Consider the following 21,540-nt stretch of genomic DNA (forward strand, 5'->3'; position numbering starts at 1 on the left):
GGCTGGAGTATAGTGGCACCTTCTTGGCTCACTGCAACCTCTGCCTCCCTGGTCCAAATGAGTCTCCTGCCTCAGCCTCCAGAATAGCTGGGATTACAGGTGCATGCCACCATGCCAGGCTAACTGTTGTATTTTTAGTAGAGACCGGGTTTCACCATGTTGGCCAGGTTGGTCTCGAACTCCTGACCTCAAGTGATCCACCCGCCTCGGCTTCCCAAAGTGCTAGGATTACAGGCTTCAGCCACCATGTCTAGCCCCTATCTTGGACCTTAATCTCAAAATATCTGTCCCGCCATCACCTCTTCTGACTCTAAATACCTGTATCATGCTAGACTTCCTTAAGGGAGTATTTTATAGTTGTACTGTAAGAATGATAATGATGATAATAATAAATGCCAATATTATTTCTTGTAATAAGAAGTTCCTATTTTCCTGAAGCCATACATTTCAAGTGAAATAAGTAATTCTAAATAGGATAATTTAAATTGGATAATTTAAAACTATCTATAATTGCAGTGGTTTATTTGCAAAATTCCTAAAAGGAAAAATTTTATCACTGCCATCACAGCAGGTTTCCTCATCCAGATAAGGAAATTACACAAATGCTAGTGTGTTTTAACTAGCTAAACAAAACTAAGTTAAATCAACATTTAAAAATTTCCCTAGCGGGCCATTCCTTAACAAAATGTTGAAATCCCTGTTGCTAAATTGACTAAAAGGTCATGATGAATGGAATATGTAAGGCTTGGCTCATATAAACCTAATCAGATGGTTAGAGATGTTGGCAGTTTAGGACCTGCTGCCACAAATGTATGAACAACCTTTTGTAATCTATTGACCTGCATGTTTTTTCTTTACCCCAACTCATTCCTTACATGTAGGCTCAATCTTCAGTTATTTGCTTTACTGGTTCAACAAAAGCCAGGAAGAACAACTTTGTAGTAATCAGAGTATTATCCAACTGTATATTGTTTACTTTATTGTAAATACTGGTGAACTGTTGTTAATAGTTTTATATTCCTTTATGCAAAAAAATAATAATAATAAATAAGTTCCTACCTTCAACATTTGGATGAACTAAGGTATGTTAGCTTCATGGGTCAGCATTCTAATGTGGCCTTGACTTTCTACTCTTCACATTTCAGATACTTTGAGTGTCATCACAGGCTAGCCATTTGCCTGTTGCTATCAGATCCACTCTATGTGTACCTTGCTTGGTCTATGTTGCCGGGAGTTGACTTATGCAAACTACATATCCCAGACTTGCTTCCTGATAAGTTTGTATGATGGAGGCAGTGGTGGGACATTGGAAGGTAGGAGGAGAGAAGAAACCAGGGTATTTCTCCTCCACTCTTTCTGCTTAGGGAGTGTGCCTTCTCTGTGGCTCCAGTCCCCACTGGCTATAGCTTCCCTCTTTTGTCCCAGCCCTCAACAGGCAGTCTCTGCTGGGGTTCTTGGTCCCATTGGGCTTACCTAACTCCTGTGCTCTGTTACCATCTGTTCCCTTTGTCTCTCCCGTCTTGCTGTCCCTAATCTCTTAAGCCTTTCAGTTCTTCTAACACCTTTATAACTAGTTCCTTGTATTAAATTTCCTTCCTGGAGCATCTGGTGTGCCTTTGTTCTCTTGTTAAGACCCTGACTGATACAATTATGGTGATACTGTTACTTAACTTATAGTACTGTTAAATTAAGTTTGGACTAAAGCTTCCACCGTACATATTTTAATTTTGGCCTAAAGGTTTCTCAGTACCCAGTGAACTCTAACCTAACTTGATGTGTAAAAGACTGTCACCTGCTCTTGTAAAAGTAGCTGAGTCTCACCCAACCACAGGCAGCCCTATTCAAATAAAGCAGACACCAGCTGTTTCCGTACCTCATTTGCATTTTCTGTACATACTTTTTCCTTTTACTGTCCGTAAATGTTATCTGACCATGTGGCAGTCCTGGAGTCTTTCTGAATGTGTTCTGGTTCTGGGGGCTGCCTGATTCATCGTTCTTTGCTCAAACTCTTAAATTTAATTGTTCTACAGTTTTTCTTTTAACGCCATCATGAGGATTGCAGGACATAACTCACTGAGAACATGACATTACATACGTAAATTATAAGGCAATATTTCACTAATTGAGTATTTTCAAAAAAGATATAAACCATATAATGATATAAATGATAGTCTCATAAAGAATAACTTATTAGTATGCAGTATCCAGATTATCCAGATTCTTTTTTTTTTTTTTCCGAGACAGAGTCTTGCTCTGTCACCCAGACTGGAGTGCAGTGACGCTATCTCCACTCACTGCAACCTCCGCCTCTCGGATTCAAGCAATTCTCCTGTCTCAGCCTCTTGAGTAGCTAGGACTACCGGCACACGCCACCATGTCCAGATAATTTTTGTATTTTTAGTAGAGACAGGGTTTCACCATGTTGGCCAGGCTGGTCTTGAACTCCTGACCTCATGATCCGCCTGCCTCAGCCTCCCAAAGTGCTGGGATTACAGGCATGAGCCACCGCGCCCGGCCCAGATTCTTAAATTTATAACTTGTAATGGCTATAATTTGGTTAACTCCAATCAAGAGGAAATACTTCAAAAACTTATCAGTGTCTTTCAATAGTTGTTATAATGTATACCTAATCAATGTTTATCTATTCAATACATGTTAAATCTGTGCAATAGACTGAAAATGAAGTCTACAGTGATTTATTGCTTTTGGACATGCTTCGTCTCCTTGGGCCTTCACAAAAGATTTGGAGACACAGTTTCACCCCAGAGAGGAAAGAAGACTTGGTAATTTTGTTCAGTGGTTTTGCCAGGAGTTCTTTTAACCCATCCTCTGGATTTTACCCAAGGTTTACACTGCAGACCAGCATAATGATCACATTGCAAAAATCTGAAACCACTTTTACAATGTTTTATTTATTTAAAAAGCGAAACAAAAGTGTAAAGTTTCAATATTATAGTCATAGTGGTCTAATATCTCTACTTTCCCCCTCATTACCAGTTTTTACTTAGTTTTATGACCCTTTAAAATATTCCTTTTTTCCTGTAATAGGCATCCCTCTCTCAGATCCAAACATTGCTCAGTTTAGCAGAAACATCAAGGAACATGGGTAAAGTAGAAACACCGCACTCGACATCTTCCCTGATATTTCCTGAACTTGTTTCTCAAAAGTATCCCTAATGACAGGAAAGAGGATCTGTACCTACAGGGGTTAAAGGGTCAGGCAGCTTTCACTTTTTGGAGGGGAATTTACTAAGTCCTCATCATTCCTGATGACTTTGTGCATGTTATGGAATGTTGTTCCTCCTTGCCATCTCTTCTGCATCCAGCAAAATCCACACTTCCATCTAGACCCAGCACTCTGAGGCCATCCCCTAAGTCTCATGAATATAGAGTATTTTTTATATTGCCATTTTCATCCAGTTGATTTGACCGTAAGTGTATTAATTATCTGTTGCTATGTAACAAATTACTTCAGAACTTAGTGGCATAAAGCAACAAATGTTTGTTTATTTCCTGAGGGTCAGGAGTTTGGGAGCAGCTTAGCTGGGTGATTCTGGCAGAGGGTCTCTCATGGGGATGCAGTCAAGACATTGGCCAGTAGGCAGTCATCTGAAAGTGTGACTGGGAGTGGAGGATCCATTTCTAAGACGGCTCATTCATTCACACGGCTGTTAGTGAGAGGCCTCAGCTACTCATCACATAAGCTTTTCCACATAGTTTCTTAGGCAACATCATAACATAGCAGCTGACTTCCTGATAGGAGCCTAATCCAAGAAATACAAGGTATCTGACCAAAATGGAAGCCATGATGTATTTTATTACCTAACCCCAGAATTGATAAAAACATCCATGGTCTATTGGTTACACAGACGAATCCCAGCACAATGTGAGAGGGGAATATACAAGGGTGTAAGTACCAGGAGGTGGAGCTTGTCGAGCGCCATCTTGCTGGCTGCTAACACACCAAAAAAGGTTTTGCTTCCACAATTCTGAATTAACAGAGTTATATTAACATTGATGCATTTTTTTTGAGAAAATGTTTTCTGGAATAAGCTCCATGAAACCAATTAAATGTCTTGATCAATTTTCTATACAGCTCAAGTATCCTATTTCTAATTGTATTTTCATATTTATATTGCTTACTTAATGTCTTGTCTTGAATTTTTTTTCCGCATTTGTTTCCTAAGATGTTGTTTGTTGCTCAGGTTTACTAGGGCTTTTTGCTAATCAGTTTTACTATCATGAGTTTTCTGTTGTGGCTTTTAGATCTATCAAGTCAAAATTTCCATCAAGTCAAATTTTCCAAAGCTAGGTTGAACAGATATAACTTTGGTGAAGACTGATTCTATATCGATATTTATCAGTAACTCCAATTTTGTATTATGAACAGTTTTAACTATAATAATTTTCATCCTATGGTAATTATTTGTCTGTAATTTTCCTTATGAGTTGGATTAAAGGCCACTATTTGGTAGTTATTCCTTAGCTAATCTATGAAGTAGTGGCAAGTAATCTCAGGGGTTCAGAATTGCTTCACTGTCCAGGAAGGTCCTATAGCAGAATTCACTAACTTTGTTATCCATCTTTCTGTGCCCTGTATTCCAGCTGCCCTCACCATCACTGAAGGAATATATAAGCAATATCCCTGGCATCAAAACACAAAAGGTTGAAGTGTTCCCCAAGGGTTAAAGTGAACCCTCAATCGCCTTACCTCCTCTTCCTAAGTGCGACTTTTCCCCACCCTTGCACCTGACCCTTACCCAGTGAAAACCTGAAAGTTGTTGACATCTGTGAGCTTTGATCAAATTACGGCTACCAGCAGGTTAAAGGAAAAATCAGGTTTTTGAGGGCCAAAAAACACATTAGCCTTTTTCTTCCTTAAAGTTTTCTGAGCCTGGGTCCTAGAACCAAGTGCTCCTCCTATTATGTGTTTATTGAATAAATTAACAAATGGATGAGCAAATTTTTAAAAACTGGTTAATTCCTGAGCTCCATGAAGGGCATTAGTAAATCTTTTGAGGACCTACATTTTTTAATCTGCAAATGATGCTTTCATTGTTGTATGACTGAGAAACTCTCAACACGGAAACACCTCATTTTAACTTAACATGATTGTGCTACAACTGACTTTAGATTATTTTTCCTAATAAATGAAATTCTACAGAAATGACAGTTCCCTGCCTTTTCTCCTAATCCATTTATTGGATTGATGTTTCATGAATTTTCAATACTTTACATACATTATAACAAGGTCAACTGTGACCTCCTTTCACCCCTTCTTGCAGAATTTCCTTCAACCGTGTGTGCTCAGGCCCTCTTTTGCTCTCTCTCTTCCCAAAGGGAACCCTTTTATAAGCTGAGATGAACCATTTAGATTCTCCCTTTGGAAATGGTCAAGCTGAGAAACCCAAACTGAGTTGTATGATCCTGGCACTGAAGGTTCTCCAGCTAAGTCATAACATGCTTTGTGGTCTGTGTTTCAGAGAGATGAATGTAGGTGAGCTGTATCTGGGGAACGGAGCTGGTACCAGGTCAATTACAGTAACCACGGAAAGAGGTGAGGAGAGCCACCAGGTACCTCCAGTGGAAATAAATTGAAAAACCACTTGGTGGTAACTGGACCGAAGTGGGGGTTTGTGGAAAGAACAATCAAAGACACAGGAGTTCAATCTGGGTGACTGCTGGGGACACAGATGCCTTTAAAACATAGATCTCAGAAAGCATTGCCCCTTTGAGAGTCTAGATGTTCAGCAGGCAACTCAAAACGGGGAATTCAAACAAGCCTCCCTTTGTGACTTAATATGTTCTTTTAAAAATTGTACTGTATTAACAGTTTGATAGGAAAGCAATAGAATTACACTGTTACAGAGTGTTAAAGAAGGAAGAAACTAATTCTACCGTTACCATTTTATGATTTTTTCCAGTCATTTTCCGGATGTTTAAAAATATGTACTATTGGGCCGGGCGCGGTGGCTCAAGCCTGTAATCCCAGCACTTTGGGAGGCCGAGACGGGCGGATCACGAGGTCTGGAGATCGAGACCATCCTGGCTAACACGGTGAAACCCCGTCTCTACTAAAAGATACAAAAATATAGCCAGGCGAGGTGTCGGGCGCCTGTAGTCCCAGCTACTCGGGAGGCTGAGGCAGGAGAATGGCGTAAACCCGGGAGGCGGAGCTTGCAGTGAGCTGAGATCTGGCCACTGCACTCCAGCCTGGGCGACAGAGCGAGACTCCCTCTCAAAAGAAAATAAAAGAAAAGAAATGTACTATTAGATTGCTTTTAAAGAAAAATGTTAATTTTGGATAAGCCAATATTTCTGAGTCTAGGGTTTCCAAAACTAAGGCTTTTGGAGACGTGCTGGGTCAAAAATAGAAGCTCGGTAAATACCTGCTCAATAATGGCAGTACTGATGGTCTGGAACACTAAATATAAATAAAAATGTTTTTGTTTTTGAGGATTTAAATGTTTCCTTAACTTGAACGTGAAACAGATTATTTTTTGTTTTGCTGTAACGAGAGAAGAAGGAACAAGAGAGTAACTGACAGGGTGAAGCAACCTCTCCCAGAAACTTTTGGACGCAAACGCCCTCAGGCCCGATCATTGGAAAGTAACTCCAATAGAGGAGAGAACCAGCGCACGCGCAGCACCAACGCGGCCGCCGTCACCCCGCCCGGTGCTGTCTCCGCCCCCGCCCCTCTCAGTCGCCCCGCCCCCGGGGCCGACTCTACCCCCGCTTCTCTCAGTCGCCCTGCCCCCGGGGCTGTCTCCGCCCCCGCCCTCTCTCAGTCGCCCCGCCCCGGGGGCGGTCTCCGTCCCTGTCCTCTCTCCGCGTCCCGGGTTCCGGGGGAAGTGTGTTACGGGGACACTGGCCCGACTACTTTCGTTCCGTCCTTCATCGCTCTCTCCCGTGCAATGGCGTCCGGGCTGGTAAGAGTGCTGCAGCAGGGGCCTCGCTGCCTCCTTGCTCCAGTCGTCCCCAAGCTGGTCCCTCCGGTTCGGGGAGTGAAGAAGGGATTCCGCGCCGCCTTCCGCTTCCAGAAGGAGTTAGAGCGGCTGCGCCTTCTGCGGTGCCCGCCGCCGCCCGTGCGCCGGTAGGAGACACCTCGGGAAGGGTGTCAGGGTGGCGGTCGCACACACTGGGTCTTCCTCCCGCGGCGTTATGCCTGCGGCTGATGCGCCCCTGGATTAAGCTTTAGGAAGTTTGCGATGGAGACACCCGTGAGCTGTGGGCGCGTGGCCTGAGGCAAAGAAAATGGATTTGTGCCGCGGGTGGTAGAGCTTCAGGCTGCTCTCGACGTTTTGAAACTACCATTTAGGATTTTGTCTACTGGAAATTGGGAGAAATGGGGCTGGCCGGAGGGTCTTCCTTATGTGGACTTGGGTGTTGTAGCCCCCATTTGTAATACCTGAGAATTCCGATAAGCGAGAAGAAAGCAGTCCACAGCATTGTAAATTAAGGAGAAAAAAAAAATGAATCTACAACCTGAAGTCTACTGTCTAGAGAAAAAGGAAAAAAAGTTAGCTTTCGATTTTTGCTCTAATTAATGTTGTTCTGGTAACAGGTTTGGCAAAGAGACAGGTTTTTATGGCTTCAAATCAGATCATACTTTACATAATTTAAATTCCTTCATCTTCCTTTTTCTCTTTAATAATGTGTCTTTGACATGTTGTCATGCCGTTACAAATAGATGTACCTCACTCTTTTTTATGGCTCTGTTTATGGACCTACGAGCTCCATATTATTGCCATTAAAACCTATGTAACAGCGTATATCTTTATTTCACCTTTGGGGATGCATATGTAGTGTGTAATTTTGAATGCTATTAGTACTTTAACGTTGCCCTCCAAAAAATGTTGATCCACTTTGTACTCCTACCAGTAGGAACGGTCTTCTAACACATAAGTTTATGGCAAAAAATAAAATCTCTTCTTAATTCCCATTCCCTTGTTTATTATAAGGTTAAGTATTTTAGGCTCTCAAAGTTGGAAGAAACTTTATGGTTTGTACAGATTATATAGGTGTATATATTATATGTATAGTATATCTTATGACTTTCAACCCAGCTTTTTATACTTTGCTTCCCTTTGTTTCTTAAAGGGGTTTTATATTGTGTTACGTGTAAGTAATCCAGAGATGACTTAAAGTATACAGGAGGATGTGCATAGGTTATATACAAATACAGGTATACCTCATACATATTGTAGGGTTGGTTCTAGACCACGGCAATAAAACGAGTCACGTGACTTTTTAAATTTCCCAGTGCATACCTAAGTTATGTTTATACTATTCTGTAGTTTATTAAGTATGCAGTAGTTTTGTCTAAAAAGCAATGTATGTACCTTAATTTAAAATACTTTATTGCAAAAAAATGCTAACACAGAGACACAAAGTGAGCACATGCAGAATTGCTACAAACCTTCAATTTGTAAAAATACAATGCAATAAATCTGTGAAGCACAATAGACCAAAGTACAGTGAAATGAAGTGTGCCTGTACTACACCATTTATATGGGAGACTTGAGCATCCATGAATTTCAGTATTCAGGAGAGTCCTTGGAACCAATTCCCCACAGATACTGAGGGATGACCGTAAATATAACATACCTAGTGTTTATGGCTTGAATCTGTGAAATTATCGTTTATGTTTCATACTTAGGTATAAAACAGTTTCATGATTAGAGCAGAAATAAGGAACCTAAAAGTTAGGCTAATGGCTTAGTCTTTTATATTGAAGAACCAATTTCATGTGACAATTGGATCAATGGGAAAATTAATCCGATCATATATGTAGAATATAGCAAGGGACTTCCAGTATTTATCTGACTTCAGTCTTAACATTTAGAATATCAGCCTGGCATTAAAAAGAAATATGGGCCGGGCACGGTGGCTCAAGCCTGTAATCCCAGCACTTTGGGAGGCCGAGACGGGCGGATCACGAGGTCAGGAGATCGAGACCATCCTGGCTAACACGGTGAAACCCCATCTCTACTAAAAAAAAATACAAAAATTAGCCGGGCGCGGTGGCGGGCGCCTGTAGTCCCAGCTACTCGGGAGGCTGAGGCAGGAGAATGGCGTGAACCCGGGAGGCAGAGCTTGCAGTGAGCTGAGATCCGGCCACTGCACTCCAGCCTGGGGGACAGAGCGAGACTCCGTCTCAAAAAAATAAAAAAAATAAAAAAAATAAAATAAAATAAAAAGAAATATAACCTTCTTTCATTTCCTTTATATAATTAATAACATTACAACACAGTGAAAAATTTTTATATCACAGTAACAGGTTGTTCTCTTTACCATCTCTTACTATCTTTACATTTTCAGTTCCGAGAAGCCGAACTGGGATTACCATGCAGAAATACAAGCTTTTGGACATCGGTTACAGGAACACTTTTCCTTAGATCTTCTCAAAACTGCATTTGTTAATAGCTGCTATATTAAAAGTGAGGAGGCCAAGCGCCAACGACTTGGGATAGAGAAAGAAACTGTACTTCTGAATCTTAAAAGTAATCAGGAACTATCTGAACAAGGGACATCTTTTTCACAGACTTGCCTCACACAGTTTCTTCAAGATGAGTTCCCAGACTTGCCCACTGAAGGCATCAGAAATCTTGTTGACTTTCTCACTGGTGAGGAAGTCGTGTGTCACGTGGCTAGAAACTTGGCTGTGGAGCAGTTGACACTGAGTGAGGAATTCCCAGTGCCCCCGACTGTATTACAGCAAACTTTCTTTGCAGTTATTGGAGCCCTGTTACAGAGCAGTGGACCCGAGAGGACTGCACTTTTTATCAGGGTACGTAATTATTAATTGGACATGCTTGAGAAAGACAGAAGGGAAAATTTTCTTTTGTAATTCGCTTCTTTGATACATCACCTTGGTAGTGAATGTTTGTCCCAAGAAAAACTGAGAAAAACCTAAAACTTTTTTATGGAAGGGCTGTAATTATTCCAGTTGTCTCTTATTATGGATATCATAAAAAGTGAATATTAAATTGTGGGTTGTGATTTCTGAAGGACCACAAGCCATGACATCCTTAGGGCCAAGGATACTGCCTGCATGAGAGATACTCAGTAGATGTTTGGTGAATGAATGAAGTCAAAGGACAGTATGCAGAGGCCTGTGCTTCAGTACCAGCTGCTGTCTGCTCTTCTAAGTGATGAAATCTTGGATTTCAAGTCCCTCTGATGCCCAACTCTTTGTTAGCTAGTGACTTAGCTAATTCGGTTTCTTAATTGGTACAACTTGACTCTCACTATCCTTTTGTAATTTATTAACTGGGAGAAGTTTTATCCTCTGCCATTGGATGAAAACATGAGATTTTGTTCACTTTTTTTGATAATAGAGAGTCCACACAATCTCTTTAAGTCATAAAGACAGTTTTGATTCAAGAATCTATCTAACTGACATTCAGTCCTTAAACCAGCATCACATGCTATTGGAATCTGTTCATTTAGTTTTGATACCAAGTTTGATAATTTTGTTAAGAGAATATCTGTATTTACTGACACTTCAGACTTTGTTCATACGTAAGACCTATCTTTCTCCCCCCAATTTTTTCTATAGAAATTCTGACAAAGTCCTCTTTGATTTCCATTCTCTTTACTATAACCTCTTTGGAGTTTAAATAATTTTTGGTCACCGTTTTGAAATTCTACAAGGTAGTCATGAAACTGTGTTGGAAATATTTACCATATTTTAATGCGTCTTAACAGTTCCAAGTACTTACGAAACATAGATAATTCAAATATCTGTTTATAAGTTGAGCTTTGATGTCTCTCATAGTAGAATTGACAGGTTTGGATTGTCCTGTTTCATTTGTTCATCCACTTAATGTTGAGTGCCTTACTATGGGCCAGGCACTCTGCTGAGCTCTGGAGCCACAATCTAAATAGGATTTGATCCTACTCACAGCTCATTAGTTAGATGGAATGCAATGTGGAAGTGCTTTCCTAGAGGTGTTAAGGCGCAGAGTGAATTCAGAGGAGGCAACAACCAACTTTAGTAAGGGTAGGAAAGGTTTTATAGAAGCGATTTGTGCCCGTAAAAAAGATGTTTTGGGAAGACAATGTCAAGGGTGAGCGTGTGCTTGGGAACTACAGTTAATTTTTTGTGACTGAATCATATTGCATTTGGAGAAGTGATCAAAGATGAGTCTGGACCTTCAAGAGCCAGTGTACAGAAGAGCCAACAGTGTTACTCAGAAAGTGGTTTGGGCGTCAGTATCAGCGTCACTGGAGAACTTGATAGAAATGCAGATTCTCAGGCACCCCCTCAGAGTACATAATCTCTGGGAGTAGGACCTAGGAACCGGTTTGTTTTTTTTTTTTTTTTTTTTTTTGAGACAGAGTCTGCTTTGTTGCACAGGCTGGAGTGCAGTGATGTGATCTCATCTCACTGCAAGCTCCGCCTCCCGGGTTCACACAATTCTCCTGCCTCAGCCTCCCAAGTAGCTGGGACTACAGGCACCCACCACCATGCCTGGCTAATTTTTTCTATATTTAGAGAGAGACGGGGTTTCACTGTGTTAGCCAGGATGGTCTCGATCTCCTGACCTCGTGATCCACCCGCCTCGGCCTCCCAAAGTGCTGGGATTACAGGCGTGAGCCACCGCCCCCAGCCGGAATCTGTATTTTAAGTAGCTCTCCAGGTGATATCTCTGCATCTGGAAATGAGAACAGCACTCTTAGCCATGCTACGGAGTATGTATTTTGATGATCTTATATAGTGACAGCTGGAGTTGTTCTAAGTGGGAGGTTTTTAATGATCAAATGCGCATTTTAGAAACATCATTTCTTCATACCCCTTCCCTATTCTCGGGAGGTGAGATTGGAGTATTCAACTTGCACCCTACTAGAAAGTTATGATAATAAATTAGTAAGACCAGGAGCAAATAGCAAAAAATAGAAGGTAATCACTTAAGAAAAATTGAGCTTTCTTTCTGTATTCCTACTCATATCTTCGATGATGGGAAAGAGTTGTGTTTCCGTATCTTACACTTGGTTATTCTATATGACAGATAGCAGTTCAGTGATTTTTGTATATGTGCATATACATACATATCCCATAAGGCATATCTACTTCTGTACATTAAAACATTTCAAAATCCCCTACTGAGAATGGATTTAGAAATTTTTTTTTTGAGACAGTGTCTCTGTTGTCCAGGCTGCAGTGCAGTGGCACAATCACAGCACACTGCAGCCTCGACTTCCTGGGCTCAAGCCATCCTCCTTTGTCAGCCTGCCTAGTAGCTGGGACCACAGGCATGCGCCACTATGTCCAGCTAAATTTTTTGTTTGTAGAAACGCTATCTCATTATGGTGTTCAGGCTGGTCTTGAACTCCTGATCTCAAGTGATTGATCCTCCCACCCTGGCCTCCCAGAGTGCTGGGATTATAGGTATCAGCCACCATGCCTGGCCTAATATTTTTTATTAATGAAGTTGAAAGTGTTCTGGTGCTTGGAGGAGTGTTGTATTGAATTGACTTCATTTCATGAACTAAGGGGTCTTTTTAAATTTCTTCCCTCCTGCCTCCATCCATCCATCCATCCTGTTATCGTATTACTAATGTTTGTTAATACAAGTTAATTGGAATATGTAAATTGCTGTAAATTAATATTTGCTTCCATAGTTTCTATACAGCATAATGCTTTTTACTGGCAAAATCAATTCTGCTTTGAATGTTCATAATTTCTCAGTTATCTTAGTCATATAAATAATTATTAGTATGTTACAGTTTTAAAAGTTTATGTGAAATTATTAAGCGATTTTTAAAAAATTATTTATTATTATTTTTTGAGACAGAGTCTTGCCGTGTTGCTCAGGCTGGAGTGCTGTGGTAGCATGATCTTGGCTGACTGCAACCTGCACCTCCCAGGTTCAAGTGATTCTTGCACCTCAGTCTCCCTTCTAGCTGGGTTTACAGGCGTGCACCATCACGCCTGGCTAATTTTTGTATTTTTAGTAGTGACAGGGTTTCACCATGTTGGCCAGGCTAGTCTCAAACTCCTGGCCTCAAGTGATCTACCTGCCTTGGTCCCCCGAAGTCCTGGGATTACAGGTGTGAGCCACCTTGCCCGGCCAAGTTTTTAAAAACATTATTAATGGAGGAAATATTGTTATCTAGAGGCTCTGAGTGCCATTTTACATGAGTTTCTGTGAGAAGTTACTACTTTTTATTTGTTAACTCAATTCTTTAAATTTTTTTTTTTTTTACTAGTAGGAATATAATTCTGAATTATAAGATAGGGCAGGGTGTGGTGACTAATGCCTATAATTCCAGTACTTTGAGAAGCCAAGGCAGGAGGATCCTTTCAAGCCAGGAGTTGAGACCAGCCTGGGCAACTTATGGAGACCTCGTCTCTACAAAAAATTTAAAAACTAGCCGGGTATGGTGGTGTGCACCTGTAGTCTCAGCTGCTGAAGAGGCCAAGCTGGGAGGATTGCTTGAGCCCAGGAGGCTGAGGTTTCGGTGTACTTGTGATCACACCTCTGCACTCTAGCCTAGGCAACAGAGTGGAGCCCTGTCTCAAAAAAGAAAAGAAAAAATGACAGGATTCTAACTTCTGTGGAATTTTGGTAGATCATAGTGCTTGAAATAGGTTTCTTGGGCTTTCAAGTTTTTTTAATCCAACTATGATTTTTGTAATAATAAAATGTGTGTAAAAACTGGGGGAATGAAAAAGAATAGTACATTTTTGTCTTTCATTTCCCATTAAGTTTTAAATTTCTGTTAAAAATGTACTCTGTGGCTTCTCTAATTTAAAAAGTGTAAAGAATATATTTTGAATTGTGGTCCTAATGTTCTTTCTACTAATTAAAATGTATAAATTGTATTTTTATATGTAGGACTTCTTAATTACTCAAATGACTGGAAAAGAGCTCTTTGAGATGTGGAAGATAATAGATCCCATGGGGCTATTGGTAGAAGAACTGAAGAAAAGGAATATTTCAGCCCCTGAATCAAGACTTACAAGGCAGTCTGGTAGCACCACAGCTTTGCCTTTGTATTTTGTTGGCTTATACTGGTTAGTGAAATTTTAATCATAACTTTATAACTTTGAGGAAATCCTAAAAACAGACTCCTCACAAAGCCTTAAAAACAGACTCTTACATTCCATAAGGAATGTTAACATAACCTCTTCAAATTCCTTAACGTAACTTCTAATTGCATTAACAGATTTTAAAAAAGAACTCTTCCCCATGTTATTATTTACTACTTCCCTTCCCGCTATTTATGCTTAGGGGAAGAATCTGAGTTTTGCTAATAGTGGCTTTTGTCAGCCAATAATATTTGCTGTAGACTTTCAGTATGTTATCTTAAATTTTTCTGTGTAAAAGTACAAATGTCGACTTGTTCATGTTACAGATTTAACCTTAATCCATTCTTGTCAGTAGCTTCAACTGAGCCTAGATCTGGAAAAGGAAGGGCCTTAGTTATCCATCAAAATGTATAAATCAACCCATGTTGAGAGCTTTTTAGTTTTGTTAGCAAACAGTTGACCTGCCCCAAATTAATCTCAGATGTTAAGATTAAAGTGTTAAATGTAAATAGTGAATATTTAAAATAGCTATATTAAGATTTAGGTAAATATTTTTCTAATCCTTGTATCACGAAAGACTTTATAAGTATAAAAAAAATAGAAGTTACCACATGGGGAAAATGGATAGTGTTGTAAAAAGTTTTATTTATTGAAATGCAAAAACAGTGAGCTACTCTTTGTTACTTATCTGATTGGCAAGCCTTTTAAACATATCTTTTATCATCAGTTTATACACTGCTGGTAGGAAAAAAATGTACCATATTTCTGTGAATAATTTTGACAAAATGCCAAGCATCTGAAAATTTTTTATGTTCTTTGATTTTGGTATTTCAACTTTTGGTTGTTTGCCTTAAATTTTCAGGAATTTTGTGAACAAAGACATTTGTTGTTTACCTCTTTAAGCTCCATACCTTGAACAGTTGCTGGGACGTGGTGGTCAGTAAATAGTTGTTGAACTGAAAAACAATTAGAAATAAATTTGATATTCCACAAGAGGGAAATGATACATGTACATGATGTAATATATAGTACAGCTATTACAGGCAACATTTTAAAAGAATTTTTAATGAGATTGCTACATTTTAGAGAATGATCTTTTATCTAAAAAAAAAAATGTAAGAAGTCATTTGCCATATCACTACAGTGATTACTGTTGGGTAGTCGTGTTTTTGTAGATTTTAATTTAATGACTTCTTTATAGATTTAATTTAAAGACTTTTTAAAACATGATCAATGATAAAACCAGCAACATTAGACTAAAAACAAAATTCTATGCTCGTTACTCACTTTAAGATGACTTTTTCTGTTTCTCAAGATTTGTGCAAATTTGTGTTTATTATTATAAAGTTTAACTTATATAACCTTTGTTTCATTTCCAATTATTGTCATAACAGATATTTTTTAGCAAATTTATTCAATATTGTTGTTCTTTTATTTGTGTAGCTTCACTAGTTTTTCTTTAATTTGGCTTTAGTCTTCACTTTCAAATCAGCTTATATTGAATCCGATTTAGTAAATGCAGTTGCTGTGCATGAAACTTTCTGGAGATGCTTCTTTTAGTGGCACAGATGAAATTTTAGGTCAGAAAATTTCCAGGAAGTAGTTAAATATATTTCAGAAGTAGCAAAACAAAAAGGATTATAGTTATTTGATGTGCACACTCTACATTCTCTGCTCCCTTGAAGGAACATTTCACGTTTTTTAAGAAGATAAATCATTATGATATAGAATAGAAATAGGCCGGGCGCGGTGGCTCAAGCCTGTAATGCCAGCACTTTGGGAGGCCGAGATGGGTGGATCACAAGGTCAGGAGATCGAGACCATCCTGGCTAACACGGCGAAACCCCATCTCTACTAAAAAATACAAAAAAAAAAAAAAACTAGCCGGGTGAGGTGGCGGGCGCCTATAGTCCCAGCTACTCAGGAGGCTGAGGCAGGAGAATGGCGGAAACCCGGGAGGCGGAGCTTGCAGTGAGCTGAGATCCGGCCACTGCACTCCAGCCTGGGCGATAGAGCAAGACTCCGTCTCAAAAAAAAAAAAAGAAATACCAATAAAGCAGAGGAATACCTACCTACCTTAGATTTTTCAATAGAATACTCATAGCCAACATTGAGTGTTACCTCACTTGGAAATAAATTAGAGTGGATTAGAAATATATAAAATACTTTTAAAATCTGAGCCTGTTTTGAAGCTCTAACTTTTTTTTTTTCATTTACTATTTTTTTTTTTTTTTGGATGTCTCACTCTGTTGTGCAGTCTGATCTCGAACTCCTGGGCTCAAGCAATCCTCCTGCTTTGGTCTCCCAAAGTGTTGGTGTTAAAGGTGTGAGCCACTGGGTGGCCAAGGCGGGTGGATCACGAGGTCAGGAGATCAAGACCATCCTGGCTAAGACAGTGAAACCCCCGTCTCTACTAAAAATACAAAAAACTAGCCGGGCATGGTGGTGGGCACCTGTAGTCCCAGCTACTTGGGAGGCTGAGGCAGGAGAATGGCGTAAACCCGGGAGGCAGAGCTTGCAGTGAGCTGAGATCGCACCACTGCACTCCAGCCTGGGCGACAGAGTGAGACTCTTTGTCAAAAAAAAAAAAAAAAGTGTGAGCCATCACGCCCGGCCTAAAGTTCTTAATTTGAAATATAGAACTGGTTTCTCAGTTTTGTGTTAAAGTTTAGATGACAAACTCAAAAACTCAAAAGGCATAATTTTTTCAACAGAATCTTTTCCCAAGTTATATCACACATTAAAAATAAAAATAGTCATAATTCCTGATAATATTTTTACTAGTTTCAGGGTTTTGTAAGGACTTATTTAATTACATATTCTTCCAATTCTCTCATCAACAATTGAAAATATAGATACTACTTTCCTTTTTTTTTTTTTTTGACACGGAGTCTCAGTCTGTTGTCCAGGCTGGAGTGCAGTGACTGGATCTCGGCTCACTGCAAGCTCTGCCTCCTGGGTTTACGCCATTCTCCTGCCTCAGCCTCCCGAGTAGCTGGGACTACAGGCGCCTGCCACCTCGCCCAGCTACTTTTTTTGTATTTTTTTTAGTAGAGACGGGGTTTCACCGTGTTAGCCAGGATGGTCTCAATCTCTTGACCTCGTGATCCACCCATCTCGGCCTCCCAAAGTGCTGGGATTACAGGCTTGAGCCACCGTGCCTGGCCCCTACTTGTTTTTTTGACTTGATAGAGTTGTATATATTTCTGATGAAACATGAGTGTATCTTTGTCTGATTACCATATATAATGAACTTGCAACAAATCTAGTTAAAATCCAAAAGATGATCTATCAAAGCTATTGTGTTACTTCTAATGTGTGTTATTGAAATAAGATGTAGAAGGCATAATTGCTTTATAAATGCTTTATGTACTGTCTTATAATATTCCATGTAATTTAAGACTACTATTTGTTCTCTTTCTAGTGATAAAAAGTTGATTGCAGAAGGACCTGGGGAAACAGTATTGGTTGCAGAAGAAGAGGCTGCTCGAGTGGCCCTTAGAAAACTTTATGGATTCACAGAGAATAGACGGCCTTGGAACTATTCCAAGCCCAAAGAAACCTTGAGAGCAGAGAAGAGCATCACTGCCAGCTAGCCAGCCATGAATGTGGCAGCCTGAAACTTGAGACTGAAAGTGAGATAAATGTCAAAGGTGTTTCAAGCCAGACATTTTCAAAGTTGTGAAGAAATAGGTGGCTTTTTGGTTTGTTTTTCTTTTTTACTGTGTTCCCAAAATTAAATAAATGTTAATCAAGTCACAGTGTTTTTGATTTTGTTTTTGTAAAATCTTGGTTTGATCAAATCTTTTTTTTTTTTTTTTTTATTCTTGAGATGGAGTCTTACTCTGTCACCCAGGCTGGACTGGTGCGATCTCGGCTCACAGCAACCTCCACCTCACAGGTTCAAGCGATTCTTGTGCCTCAGCCTCCCTAGTAGCTGGGATTACAGGCGTATGCCACCATACCCGGCTAATTTTTGTATTTTTGGTAGAGATGGGGTTTCTCCATGTTGGTCAGGCTGGTCTTGAACTCCTGACCTCAGGTGATCCGCCTGCCTTGGCCTCCCAAAGTGCTGGGATTACAGGCATGAGCTACTGTGCCCAACCAGATCAAATCTTTTCTTGACATTTTTACAAGAAATTTTCCTAAAGTTCTTGATTTAATTGTATAGAATTTGTATAATTAGGTGTATTTTATTTGCCTTTAGCTTTGAGGTATCATAATTTATGTATCTCATGTGAATTTTTTGCTGTAATACCAATACATTTTTTCTCCACATGTTACATTGCATTTTAATTTGATATACCCAGTAATGGCAGGAGGTTGATGAACTTTGCTTCTGTAATACAATTTTAACTGAAATAGTAATGTTAAAACTCTTTGGGAAATGCATGGTATAGATTATAAGTAGGCAGCTATTTACATGATCCCCACATTCTAAGTTTAAAATTCTGTATACTTCTAGTATGTTTCTTATTCAGTTTCTATTATAAATAGCAGGAAAAGGCAAATGTTATGCTTCTCAGAAATTGCCTTTTCTAAGAAGTTGAAACTCAAAAACAGCTTAAAATGTTAATGGTGAAGGGAAAATAAAGCATAGATTTCAGTTCAATTTAGTATTCTAGTCATAATAATAGTATGTACCAAGAACTCTTCTAAGTATTGGAACACATTTAATTCAGTAGAGAGGTTTTGGTGTTCTAATCCTTTGTGGTCAGTTCAATAATCCCCTAACTGCAAATTCCTTTTGATTTATCATTTTTTAAAAACTTTTTGGCAACAGTTATTTTTAGTTTGAGTCTTCCAGTAGTCACTTGCAGGGGTTAACAAGAATAGCAAGACCTACGAGTTGAAAATAGAAAAGAGGTAAAATGTTAAAACCAACAGCACTTTTACCATGAATTTATTTATTTATTTTTTAGATGGAGTCTCGCTCTGTTGCCCAAGCTGGAGTGCAGTGGTGCGATCTTAGCTCACTGCAACCTCCGCCTCCTGAGTTCAAGGGATTCCCCTGCCTCAGCTGCCCGAGTAGCTGGGACTACAGGTGCATGCTACCATGCCCAGCTAATTTTTTGTATTTTAGTAGAGACGGGGTTTCACCATGTTGGCCAGGATGGTCTCAATCTCTTGACCTCGTGATCCGCCCACCTCGGCCTCCCAAAGTACTGGGATTACAGGCGTGAGCCACTGCGCCCGGCCTGACATTTTTTTATAAAGAAAGATAAAGGAACTTTGAAGTGCCTTTCCTAATGGCGAGGAAAGTGGAACTTCAGTTATATTACAGGGTTTATAGCTCCCAAAGGTAAAGCAGAGACTGTTTTTGGAGGGGAACATTTGAAAAACAACTAGTTGACTGAATTGGTAGGTTAAAAGTAAGTTAAAGTTGACCCTTGAACAACGTGGGTTTGAATTTTGCAGATCACTATGTATACGGGGATTTTCTTCTGTTTCTGCCACCCTGAGACAGCAAGACCATCCTCTTTTCCTCCTCCTCTTCAGCCTACTCAGCGTGAAGACAAAGATGAAGAACTTTTTGATCATCCATGTCCACTTAATGAGTCGTAAATATATTTTCTCTTCCTTTGATTTCCTTTATATTTTTTAGCTTACTTTGTTGTAAGAATAAAGTTTATAATACATATAACAAAATGTGTTGATTGTTTATTAATATCAGTAAGGCTTCCAGTTAGCCATAGGCTATTAGGAGTTAAGTTTTTGGGAAGTCAAAAGTTATATACAGATTTACTGCTACATGAGGGGTCAATATCCCTAATCCCTGCATTGTTCAAAGGTCAACTATATTTTACCTTTTTTTCAGAGTTCAAATCCTAGTAATGAAACACAAGGATAGAGGACCAAAACCAGTGGTAAAATGCCATTTATGTGTGTTACTCACAAGTAAACATGATTCGATAAGCATCTCATTGGCACTGTAGGAGAAAGGAGATTGTATGACGAACTTTTCTGGAAAGCAAAAGACATGACCACTTCCTCAGCGTCTGTGAGATGGTAGAATCTAACTGTAGTATGATTCTAATTTTTTTTTAAGGTAAACATTAAGAAAGTCTAGAGATAATTCATTTGCAAACCCAGTAATCCTTTTTCACCCCCACTAAATAGTGCTGATTGTGCCTTCCCAAATTTCGCCTGCTCAGGGGAGTTTGCAGGACCTTAACCTACAATCTTGGAGGGGAACTATCCTTTTAGGTTTTCAAGCTTTTAAACCTTGAATGCTTCCAAATTTACATGTGGGACAAGTCTAGCTCTAGTTGATAAAACTGCTTTGCAAGTAGAGATCCATATGCCTCACGTAGAATGTAATTTCAACATATTTCTAAGTAAAGGCTTCTTTGAACTTAAGTTGTACTTTTTAAAAGCACCCACTAAAATAGGGTAGAAATGTAGAAAATTTAGAAAAATTGACATACATTTTCAATTGCGTATCAAATATAGCTTGAAATTTGGAACCAGTCTCTGAGTAGCTATTTGTCCTATGAGCCTAACTACGTAAGTATGATACGTGGGCAGAAGGAACATGTGAGTACAAGGGTGGCGTCAAATGGTGCACGTGACCAAGAGCATTCAGTGACCACGTGAAGCTTTTTGACTAATGCCTCGTCCATGTTGAGAAGACAGTCATAAGACTGGAAGGAAGCACTGACATTTGGATTGGTTCACACCAGAGAAAGCCATTAGTCATTTACTTTGAAATTCCGACTTTTTCCACCTTTTCCCACTCTAGTTCTCTGTGCCCAAAGTATAGTTGTACCAAAAACATCCCCTAGCTAAAAATGCAACATTAATGTCTACAAACTTGGTTACATAACCCCTATTCTTTTAAATTCATACTCTTTATTGTATGCATATGTATAATGAGGAATATTTTTCTCAAAATGTTGTATGTGGTCACAAGAAAGTAAACTAGAAACTAATACTAAACTCCAAGTAAGAATGGAACAAATGGGAGCTTTTTGTGTTCAGCGCTGTACTGATTTTGGCCACAAGATGGTGCTGTAATCCTATTGCACAATTTAGTATGTGACTTGTGCCATTATGGGGAATCTATTTTCTACCGATACAGGAAAGATTATGTCTATATGGCACAGGATTACCATGAAATATGACTTTTCAACGCCCCTTTCGGCTCTAATATTCCATGAATACTTCTTCAGGAGCCAGCTCACCTTGTTCTTCCCTCGCCTTTGGATGTTACAAGAATTTGATGTATGGACAGTGCACCTCTGATGTGAAGGTATGGATTTTTGAGCTCTTTTCTATTCACTGAAAAGAAGGAAGACTGCAGGGCTGCCATAGATAAAACTTTTAAAAGACTTTTTTGCAGGCCTCTTCTTGCTGTTTCTTTCTTCCTACTTCCTTTTGTTGATAGGAGAAGATGCACTGCGGAGGCAAGGGAATCCTGTGTCCATCGGGACAGTTCCTGAAGCCAGACGTAGACAGTCTTCCCATCAGGGCGGCCAGCTCGCAGCATCCCTCAGCAGAGG

At 39.6% G+C, this 21,540-nt stretch overlaps 1 protein-coding gene across 3 annotated transcripts; it reads left to right on the forward strand.

Moving 5' to 3' along the window:
• Window positions 1–6,821: 6,821 nt before the first annotated feature.
• Window positions 6,822–19,687, forward strand: MRPL44 (mitochondrial ribosomal protein L44). Of its 3 annotated transcripts, none has more exons than XM_038000620.2 (5): window positions 6,822–7,093; window positions 9,322–9,790; window positions 13,845–14,023; window positions 17,463–17,673; window positions 19,457–19,687. In XM_038000620.2, the coding sequence occupies exons 1-4, from the start codon at window positions 6,915–6,917 to the stop codon at window positions 17,632–17,634; spliced, it is 999 nt and encodes a 332-aa protein (XP_037856548.1). In that variant the 5' UTR covers window positions 6,822–6,914; the 3' UTR covers window positions 17,635–17,673; window positions 19,457–19,687. The 3 variants fall into 3 exon arrangements, 2 of the variants coding, with proteins under 2 accessions (XP_037856548.1, XP_072876206.1); XR_005241194.2 differs by having other exon boundaries at window positions 6,857–7,093; window positions 17,463–17,691; XM_073020105.1 differs by having other exon boundaries at window positions 6,857–7,093; window positions 17,463–19,687.
• The last annotated feature ends 1,853 nt before the right edge of the window (window positions 19,688–21,540 follow it).

This window comes from Chlorocebus sabaeus, chromosome 10, assembly GCF_047675955.1.
Source record: "Chlorocebus sabaeus isolate Y175 chromosome 10, mChlSab1.0.hap1, whole genome shotgun sequence".
Classification (NCBI taxonomy): domain Eukaryota; kingdom Metazoa; phylum Chordata; class Mammalia; order Primates; family Cercopithecidae; genus Chlorocebus; species Chlorocebus sabaeus.